Raw genomic sequence first — 10,932 nt, forward strand, 5'->3', positions numbered from 1 at the left:
AAGTCTTAACCTGTTTAACCTTTCCATGTAACTTACTTCCTGGAGTATGGGCATCATCCTAGTAAATTTTCTCTGCACTCTTTCTATCTTAATGATATATTTCCTGTAGTTAGGTGACCAAAACTGCACACAATATCCAACTTTGGCCTCACTGGTGTCTTTCTTATATAACTTCCACATAACATCCCAACTCCAGTACTCAATACTTTGATTTATGAAGGCCAATATGCCGAAAACCTCTCTTTACAACCTATCTACCTATGATGTCACTTTCAGTGAAATATGTATTTGTATTCCCAGATCTCTCTGTTCTACCATATTCCTCAGGCCCTTTCTTGGTTTGTCCTTTCAAAATGCAACACCTCACACTTGTTTGCATTAAACCCCATCTGCCATTTTTCAGTCCATTTTACCAGCTGATCCAGATCCCTCTGCAAGCTTTGAAAACCTTCACTATCCACAACACCTCCAATTTTTGTGTCACCTGCAAACTTGTTGATATAATTTGCCACATTATCATCCAGATCATTGATGTGGATGACAAATAGGAATGGACCCAGAATCAATCCCTGAAGCTCACCACTAGTCACAGGCTTCCAATCTGAGAAGCTATCATCTACCACTACTCTTTGATGTCTCACATCCAGCTATGGTTGAATCCAGTTCACTACTTCACCATGAATATCCAGCATCTGAACCTTCCTGACTAATCTCCCATGAGGGACCTATACGGATTGTACAATGTATGTGATAATAAACTCCATGTAGACAACATCCACAGCCTTTCCTTTCTCAACCTTTTGGGTGGCTATACATGACCTACCACGTACAGACACATATTGATTATCCCTAATCAGTCCCTGGCTATCCAAGATATTGTGTATTCAATCTCTTAGAACACCTTCCAATAATTTATCTACTACTGTCATCAGCTCTATAATTTCCAGGGTTATATTTGGAGCATCTTTTAAACAATGGAACAATGTGAGTTACCCTCCAATCCTCTGGCACCACACCCGTGACTAAGGACATTTTAAATATATCTGCCAGAGCCCCTGCAATTTCTACACTATCCTCACTCAAGGTCCAAGGGAATATCTTGTCAGGCCCTTGGGATTTATCCACACATTTTCTTCCTCTTCCTTAATCTGAATAGGTTCTATGACCTCACTGCTTATTTTACATACTTCCCTCGACTCTGTTCCCGTTACCTGAGTGAATACAGATGGAAAATAAACACTGAAGATCTCCCCTAACTCTTTTGGCTCCACACAAAGCCGACCACTCTAATTTTCAATGGGACCAATTTCGTTGATGTCACTTTGAGAATGATTTCGTGCATGAGGTTAGATTCCTAAATGCTCTTTCAATAAAAAATCTTTATTGCTGATGCAGAACTCGACAAACATTTCATGAGGCAGAGGAAATTACATAAATTCAAATTTTCTGATAATATTTGTTATTTTGCTGGATGCAAGAAAAGGGGAAGTACAGATTATTTAAAATATGAAGTGAAAAGGATCCAACAAGGAACTTCTTCGCGTTATATGGCAGCTGTGCCTTCCCACCCTAATAAATCACAGAACTCCAATGCGCCAATGTGTGCCCACACCGTTGGCTGAGTGCAGGGAGCGAACGGCAACGCCATGTCTCAGCAATGGGTGTGTTTTGAAATAAAAGTGAAGGGGGATTTCACCAAGTCCTTGAACTGGTCCCGGAACCTGGTCTGGGTGACAGCGTAGAGAGCAGTGTTGGTGCAACAGCTCAGGAGCTGCATCATGAAACATAGGTCTCGCATCGGTTCAGGTGGAAACACGGACAAATACCCCAGTAAACGCATTCGGTTCCAGATATAAAAAATAGAAAATAACGCCCACAAGACGATAAAATTCCCGGAGATGGCCAGCAATAAAATGAGAGCTTTCCTGCGACTCGCCATTTCTGGATCATGGGCACCTTCTCCGCTGCTGGGAGCCCGGAGTCTCCTGCGGGCTCGACTCGCCACTAACACGTGTCTAATGGTCAGAGCATTGAACAGGAGAACCAGGATGAACGGGATTATCGGGGTGAGGATGTGATGAAGAAGCTCAATCGATCCCCAGATTTGCGATTCCAGAAGTCTGGCTCTCGGCATGCAAAGCCAGCGGGCGTAAGCGAGGGAATATTCCGAGGTGAGCATGAAACACCAGATAATGTTCTTTAAGCAGGTGAGAGCGGTCACTGTCCCCAGAACCACCAGCGCCGTTCTCTCGGTACAATAGTTAGTCTTCAGTTTCTGACAACAGATGGAGACGAATCGATCGAAGGTGAAGGTGACGGTGAACCAGACAGAACAGTCGGTGGCGGTGTACAGCAGGAAGGCGTGGACATCACACACGCGGATGGACCGCACGAAACCAAAGTAATCCCGATATGCAATTGGAATCTGCCTCAATATCACGTCCATGAAAACAACGATCAAATCCGTGGCTGCCATGGCAACCAGGTAGCGAGTGACACCTTTGGCGAGACCGCATTTTCCCCGGGACAGGATCACAATGGTCATTATATTCACTATTTTCGCATAAAAATGGAAATTACAGATCAGGTTTGGAGCAAAGGTAGCAAATTCACAGACTTGTATCGGTAGATGTTAGAGATTTATTATACCTGGCTATTGCAAATCGTACTATCTTTTCCAAGTCAAGCAGTAGGAGCACAGCTTGATTAAGCGGCAGTTGAGTCTCTTTTCTGAGTTGTGAAGTGAGGCTCAGCAGCCAATAAAAAGGGAGACGAGTATAGCGGGCGGCCATGAGCGCTGGAGTTTACGTGCTGTGGTGTGCGTCGAAGGTCTTCAGCAAGGATAGGTAAGTGTTTATTTTGTCGTTACGTGTTAGTGCAGTGGGGATGTCATTCGGGGGTTCTCCTGCAAGATGTGGGGCATTTGGAATCCTGGAATGTGACCACAAAAGCAGGAAGGTTAAAGGCCTTCACTGGGAGGAGAATTTTGATGAAAAGTTCGGTAGTTTTATTGCAGTCCTACAACATTCAGGTTCAATCTCACTTGAGGCTTTCCGTGCGATTCTGGTCACCTCGTTATAGGAGGTGCGGGTACAGATAGTTTGCTAAAAATGTATCCTTGATTAGATGGCATGAAGTTAAAAAGAGGATGTCGACGCATGGGTTATCTTCACTGGAACAACGGGGGCAGTGGGGAGATCTGATGGAATTTAATGGAATTATGAGAGCCATTGATAGCCTGGACATTCAAAATATTCTTCACAGGGCAAGAATGCCACATACGTGAGCGCGTTCATTTCACATGAGTGGTAGGGTAAATTTAAAGGGAGAAGTGCGTGGCAGGATTTTTTTCGCACAGCGTGTCATGTGGCTGGAACGTGTCACTGTAGTAAAACACGCAGATCAAATAGCAGCTTTATGAATTTGGATGTAATGGAAGGATGTGTATTATGTGGAAACAAACGTTGAGTATCATGTTCGGCCCAAACACGCGGGCCGAACGGCGGTAGAAGATGGAAGATGTTGAAGTACAAGCAAATATTGTTACAGCCTGCACAGGTCCTAAAACTTTAGCGAGTGGTTGAAGCAGCCGGTTGGGAAAGCAACTTCCACCTCGTCTTTATAGCAAGGAAATTAGAGTGTTGAAATCCGAACATATGTTAAATAAGTCTTGCATCTTATCCCAACCACGGCTGAAATACTGTGAACGCTAGTGTCTTCCTGGTCGATGGAAGAATGCCCTGAAACTGAGGCAGTCCAAAACGATTCACTCGGCCAATCTGGAATTCTCCACCCTTGAATGATTATGGGGTCTTGGTCATTGAAGGTTATGAAAAAGGAACAGACATTTTTTTAACGAACTGGAACAGAACAAAAAAAATCGTTCTGACTATGGTCGTGTTGCAGCTGGCTGGAATTACATAGGTGATGTACCAAAGCGTGGTGAACGCGAGGGACCAGGGCAAGAGCGATGCCATCCTTATCAGAGACAGGGGAGTGAGACGTGTTGTGTGCTTATTGTGAGTGTCACCCTGAAGCAGAAAGGGGAGAGATGTGCGACAAATTTCCCAAGTCAACTTGAGATGACACTAAAGGTTAGTTGTAAACTTCATAAACTTGAGGAATTCTGAGCTGAATCAGGAATAATTTGAGTGGTTTGTTATAGTGAATCTTTTCATCATACAGATGCCACGATGTCTCATCTTGCATTGAATTAAACTCCTATACTTTGAAATTAGGAGATTGAGGTAGATAAATAGCTACAGTAAATAGCTAAAGAGAATGTGTGTGAGAGCGAGGGGGGAGGGACGGACGGAGAGAGAGAGAGAGAGGCAGGGACGGAGAGAGAGAGAGGGGGAGAGACGGAAAGAGAGGGAGAGAGAATTCGAGACATAAAAAGTGACAGTTGCTTAAAATATTTCCATTTGAAATCGGTCGACTGGCTTTTCTAATCTTTACCTGTCAAGAATATTAACGGAATAAAGGTAACACGACAAGTGGACAACGTTCAATTCTGACGGCTGGAGATGGGCATGAAGGAAGTACCCTCATCGGCTGTTTGTAACTGCAAATTATTTCTTGAAACGTGGTGCAACCGTTGGAAAGGAGGGAGCAAATAATGGCAAGAGGATAAATGGAAGGTAGAATTAACTCTCGGCAAAATAACTCACCAGGAACAGCGACCAGGGCGAGGATGGGATAGTAAATCAGTTTGAAGGTCCGCAGCACATACTGGACCCGAAGGTTTAACGTCAGCCAGTCATCAGAAGCCAAAATGTATTGGGCCATCCAGAAGACATTCTTCCTCTTGCCGCTCAGGCTCCACTTGACTGTTGGCAGATTCAGATCGATTCCAGTCGGAGCCTCCTCTGTGGTCCCCAAGTTCCTTCCTCTGCTCTCCATTCCCGGGGAAGAACGAGTTCCTGTCGATGCTCTTTCAAATAACCACCATTAATAGAAGAGAGGAGGTCCCTGGTGATGAGATCCAACTTCGGGGAGATTGACGTTAATTACACTGAGTAAAGGAACAACTTCAATTAACCCCTTTATATCCAGGCCGAGGTAACACCAAGGACAGGAGAGAACGGGGAAGCCGCCAGAACCCAGGATTTATATCTGTAGGTTTGTTTCTATTCAAATTACCCTCAGGCTTCCGGCCTGAACCATTCCGGATGACGAAAAACCGAGCAAGTTTTAAATATTAGCGTATCAACAGAAACCATGTCAAATAAAGATCATCAAATCCTGAAATTAGTCGTCAAAACTATACAACCTCCTTTCTCCAAATCTCTGGTAATTTTTAAACCTGAAGTGAAACTGTGGACATCGTTCGATCCACGACTGATTAATGTCCTTTGTTTTCGATTTGCAAACATCCCTTCAACGTTGAGTATTAGTTGCACATTAATTCTAACCGATTGATTCGCAACAGGATTCATGCTGTTACCCGCTCGTAATGTGTTGCCCATACACCCTGTATATCTAGCAAGTTGCTTTGTCCTTCATTTGAAGTATAAAAACAAAACCTACGTTAATTTGATAAGATCGTCCCGTTTAATATCCCTTTGTGGCAAAAAGCAGTGAATTGTCGGATGTAGATGGAGAGAACGGTTTTAGTTGAAGCGCCCTCTAATCTGGCGACTTTCACCCGATCCTTGACCTTTCAACTGTGCGCTGAGGACGGACCAACGTCAGATTTTATTTCTGCAATTTTCTTATAAATATTTTGCTTCAAAAGCAACTAATGCAGGATTTCTTTTCCGGCTGGCATGGTGTTAAAAAAAAATACAGAAGGAACAAATTGATTCACGTTGAATCCTGCGATGGATATTTGGGCTAATGCTTGTCAATTACGGTTGATGGTCATTTTGGTTCGTGGTTGTTTCTAAGATCCTGTGCTGAGGCACGTGGCTGGATCGCGGACATCCAGAGGATGTCTCGCATTCCTGAAATAACTCTCATTGCTGAACTTTCGGCCGCCTTCACATTCACTATTAGTTAAATTTCTTTCCTAAATTTAGGGAAAAAAATCAGATATAATGTCAAAGATGTCGATTGTCTCGAGCACTGCCAGACTGAGGCCACCCGTGAATTGAAGGAATCTTCCGCCTGGGCGTCCCTCAACTGGATGGTATTTATATGACTTTTCCGGTTTCAATTCAGCCATCCGGTCATTCGTTGTCTCTTTTCCTCCCGTTATCTCTCTCTCTCTATTCCCTTTTCCCTCTGTCCCCTTTCCACAGAGCCCTAACAGTCCCCACTCCTCAATCAATAGATCCTCCCCACTGTTAAGGATCTCTTCTTTCTCCTGTTCCATTCATCGCCAATTAATAGCTTTTGGTCTGTTGATCTGTTCTCTGCCTATTCCTCCTTCTCCAGCCTTTTATTCGTGTGCCTGCCTGCTTTTTGCTCATGTCTTGAAGAAGAACTCAGGCCTCAAACTATGGACGTTGTGAGACCTGTTGAAATCCTCCAGCATTCAAGTGTTTTACTACAACCGCAGCGTCTGAATATTTTCTTGTTTCACTCGCCTTAATAGGCAGATGACAACGGATAAGGGGAACCAGGTGATAAGAAAATCACAGGACGTTTACGTGGGGTTTATACAAATTCAACAAGGCCTCCTTTCTTGAGACAGGACTACAAAGGACAACCCGCACCATGACAACATTCTACAGGAGTGCAATTGAGAGTGTCCTGTCTGGCTGCGTCATTGTGTGGTATGGTATCTGCAACGTATCGGACCGGAAGTCAATATAGAGGATCCTTAAACATCTGAGAAGGTCACTGGGGTTTCCTTTTCCTCTATGATGACATTCACCGGACCGTTGCTTAAATAGTGTTCAGAGAAATATGGAAAATACTTCCCATCCACCGCAAGAGACCCTTCACCAACTACCATCAGGAAGGAGGTACAGTACTGCCAGGCTGGGAAATAGCTTCTTCCTGCAGGCTATGAGATTGATGACCAGTATCGTGTAAATTAGCGCTTTTATTGATGAAACGAGTAAATTATTCAAAATATTTCCAGCCCTATATTTATTTTGTATCTTTATATAAATGTGTAATTATTGCTTTGGATTATGTGTGTATGCGTGTGCACCTTAGTCCGTAGAAACGCTGATTCATCTGGTTGTATATGTGTAGTCAGCTGATCATAAACGAAGAAGAGAAGCGGACATTAGATTTAACAATTTAATAATGTACTTTGAATCAGTTGATGAGGCATTCCGCGACCACTGGAAATGATAGACTGTGTGGGGTTGCAGGCTGAAAAGCGCTCTTCCAGTTCAGAGTCACGGCCCAGTGGATTGGAATTACAACTGCATGATGTGACACACGGAAAACATGACACACGAGAACATGGGTTCAGAAAAAAAGGTTTGAATATATAGTTATTTTCGAATTTACAGATTTAAGCAGTCTGGGGGTCTGGAGATCCTGGTGGAGTGCCTTAGCACTGGAGGGCCTTGAACTCCTGGCCCCCTTGTGAGGGAGGAGAGGTGGGCTGGGTTTCCAGCTCAAAGGTGCAGGGGGATGCACTTTCCTTCTGAACTGGATCCTTTGAGGCCCTGACTAGGGGGTGGCGAGAATTAGTTCCATGGTTCGCAGGCCACTTGAGGCAACGGACCCGCTGTTCCAGTGGGTGCCAGGTCTCTGCTGGAGACAGTGTCTTCCCTGCCATCCGAGTACTCCACATAGGTGTATGTGGGATTGGCATAGAGCAGTTTCACCCTTTCCACTAGGGGGTTGGTCTTGCTTCTCCTCATGTGCTTCCTGAGAAGGACTGGACCAGGAGTAGTGAGCCAGGTTGGGAGTGTACTTCCAAATGCCGACCTTCTTTTGAAATTGAATAGGAGCTTGTGAGGAGTAGTGTTGTTCGCAGTACATAGTAACGACCGGATAGAATGGAGCGCCAGAGGGAGGACTTCCTGCCAGCGTGAGTTTGGAAGATCTTTTGACTTCCAGGCCAGCTGGACAGGCTTCCAGACTGTGGCATTCTCCTTTTCAACCTGCCCATTCTCCAGGAGGTTGAAGTTAGTAATCCTGCTGGATGTGATGCCCCTCACCAGCAGGTACTGACGTAACTTGTCACTCATAAAGGATGAGCCCCAGTCGCTATGATACCTGGTCATAATATCAACTGTTCGGTACAGGGTTTAAATGGCCTGTTAAAGGAGTCAACCATATTTATTTTTCTAAATCCTGCACCACGGCTATCTGCTCTCAAGGCAGCAGCACTTCTGCTGGGCACCTTGCAGACTCCGGGGAAACAGTGGACTGAGGCCAGGGACCAGAATCGGGAGGACCCCCCCCCCCCCACCCAAGGTTGTGAAGGAGAAACATGGGAAACGTTCCTACAAGGAAAGTGACAGAGAGGGCGGACCAATGGCTGAAGGACCTACACAGGCTGCGGGCTACTGGAGACCATATTATGAGAACCAGTTATCAAAAGAAGGATTCGAAAGTGTGCTGAGGACAAGAAGGGCTCCCTAAGGACCTTGGGCGCTGAAAGCTTTCTGGTTTTATTGGAGGTTTGGATCTGGAACTCAGGTTGCCGATGGTTTAAACAGGAGTCTGTCCGAGAGCAGATGCTACGGGAGCACTGGAGGAGAATCCACAGACTCGGTGACTCTAAAGAGGGTCTCTTTTGCTTCTCTTTGCCTTATTGTTAGGGATGTCGGGCCATGGTCATGGTGACTATTTTGCCATTGGGCAGATAAAAGTAGGTGTACTATGAATATTGCATTTCTTGTCACGTGACAATAAAATGAACCTTGGAATCTTTTTATAGTGACCTCTGCACCTCCCAGCCTTTACTGCACTGCAGTATTTGAGACGTTGTTGTACCTTCAAATGACGAGATGCCACATTATTCTGAAATGATTTGTGTTGGTGATGTGACTTCCTTTTGTGCGGACGATGCCTTCCAGTACCACTTAAGGTTTGCTGTCGACAGAGTTGTGTTATCTTGAAACGATTCGGAATTGTGTTATTAATTAGATTCTGAATTTTCTGGACCGCGATTGTGATCTTAAATTTTGATGAGATTTTACAGTTCTGGTATTCTATTGAGACTTCACTTTGATGTTAGGTTCTATTGCATTAGGCCACTTATATTTCGTTGTTTCCTCCGTTAGTTTCTATAGTCTTTGAGAATCTGAGTTTTGGTTCACTTTCTGCGTGTAAATACTGCGGAACTTGATAAAATTTATGAAACCGAGGATCCAAATTGAATCCAGTTTTTTCTAAAATATAGGCGTTACTTTTTTTTATCTTGAGGTTTGAAGTGTTTGAAGTATTCGGTAACTTTTCTTTGATAATGAATTTCTGCACGAGTTGGCATTTGCAAAATTCTCTGTGAGAATAGAGTTCTTTATTGGGCCCAGATGAGACGGCAAAGCTGAATTCAATAGAGTTCCTTTCCCTGATTCATTTTTGAGAATTTTAATTACGAAGTGCTTAACTATCCAAGCAGGAACTTTTATTTTGGCAGGCGAGGGGCCTGCGGCTCGGGCGCTCTAACATTGCACAGAGTCCCAGAGAGCCAAGTTTTCCCACAAGGTCTGGAGGGTGGGATGGGACTCTCCAGTTCCTCTCAGCAATGGATGTATCTTGCAAGAAGCATGAAAGGGTATTTGACCACATCCTTCAGTTGCTCCTGGAACTTGGTCTGCGTGACGGCATAGAGAGCAGTGTTTGTGCAACAGTTCAAGAGCTGCAACATAAAGCATAAGTCTCGCATAGGTTCAGGTGGAAACACGGAGACATTACCCAGAAAACGCATTCGGTTCCATGCATAATAAATAGTAAACAGCGCCCACAAGATGATGAAATTCGCAGAGATGACCAACAGTAATATGAGCGATTTCCTCCGATTTGCCATTTCTGGGTCATGGGCGCAGTCCCCACGACTTGCAGCGTGGAGTCTCCTGCGGGCTCGACTCGCCACTAACACGTGTCTGATGGTCAGAGCATTGAACAGGAGAACCAGGATGAACGGGATTACAGGGGTGAGGATGTAATGAAGAAGCTCAATCCACCCCCAGATTTGCGATTCCAGAAGTCTGGCTCTCGGCATGCAAAACCAGCGGGCGTAAGCGAGGGAATATTCCGAGGTGAGCATGAAACACCAGTAAATGTTCTTTAAGCAGCTGAGAGCGGTCACTGTCCCCAGAACCACCAGCGCCGTTCTCTCGGTACAATAGTTAGTCTTCAGTTTCTGACAACAGATGGAGACGAATCGATCGAAGGTGAAGGTGACGGTGAACCAGACAGAACAGTCGGTGGCGGTGTACAGCAGGAAGGCGTGGACATCACACACGCGGATGGACCGCACGAAACCAAAGTAATCCCGATATGCAATTGGAATCTGCCTCAATATCACGTTGAGAAGAACGAGGCTGAGATCCGCCGCTGCCATAGCAACCAAGTATCGAGTGACAGTTTTGGAGAGACCGCATTTCCCCCGGGACATGATCACAATTGTTAATATATTCACTTTTTTTTTCAGGGGTCAAAACGAGAAAGGAATTATTAGGATGGGAACAAAGATAATAAATTCATTTAAAAAACTACATGCAAAGACGTTATTATATAGTACATGCAATGCAATTGTATCTGCTGCCACAGTTAATATCTTGCAACAAAATGAAAGAGCAAATGGGAAATCGTGTTTTCTTGACAAATAAATGAGAGGCGCTAATTAAAGATGTCCGACAAAGCTCGCTAATCATTGGATGATTCCTTGCATGACCTTTATATAAGCCAGAGCTGGGAGATTCTGATTCATGTTTCCGACCAGTGCTTTGTGGTCCTGGGCATGTGTGCGCAAATAAGGCAAAAGACCTATGTCTTGGTTTTCCTCAGAGATACCAGATCAATGTGGGAAGGGGAAAAGTCCCGCGCTGGTGTCTATTCCTAAATATAACT

General features: G+C 44.6%; 2 protein-coding genes across 2 annotated transcripts; both read right to left on the reverse strand.

The window, feature by feature from the left end:
* Nucleotides 1–1,651: 1,651 nt before the first annotated feature.
* On the reverse strand, nucleotides 1,652–4,797 carry LOC138765523 (probable G-protein coupled receptor 139). Its single transcript, XM_069942553.1, has 2 exons — nucleotides 4,671–4,797; nucleotides 1,652–2,553 (listed from the first exon to the last, which is right to left on the reverse strand). Exons 1-2 carry the CDS (start codon nucleotides 4,786–4,788, stop codon nucleotides 1,652–1,654), a joined length of 1,020 nt encoding a protein of 339 aa, XP_069798654.1. The 5' UTR covers nucleotides 4,789–4,797.
* Nucleotides 4,798–7,208: 2,411 nt separating this feature from the next.
* Nucleotides 7,209–10,516, reverse strand: LOC138764849 (probable G-protein coupled receptor 139; the record flags this gene model as incomplete). The annotated part of the gene is made up of 1 exon (XM_069941203.1): nucleotides 7,209–10,516. A coding segment is annotated over one exon (918 nt), but the record flags the coding sequence as incomplete, so codon positions are not given.
* Between the last annotated feature and the right edge of the window lie 416 nt (nucleotides 10,517–10,932).

The sequence above is a fragment of the Narcine bancroftii genome, chromosome 5 (genome assembly GCF_036971445.1).
Source record: "Narcine bancroftii isolate sNarBan1 chromosome 5, sNarBan1.hap1, whole genome shotgun sequence".
Lineage (NCBI taxonomy): Eukaryota > Metazoa > Chordata > Chondrichthyes > Torpediniformes > Narcinidae > Narcine > Narcine bancroftii.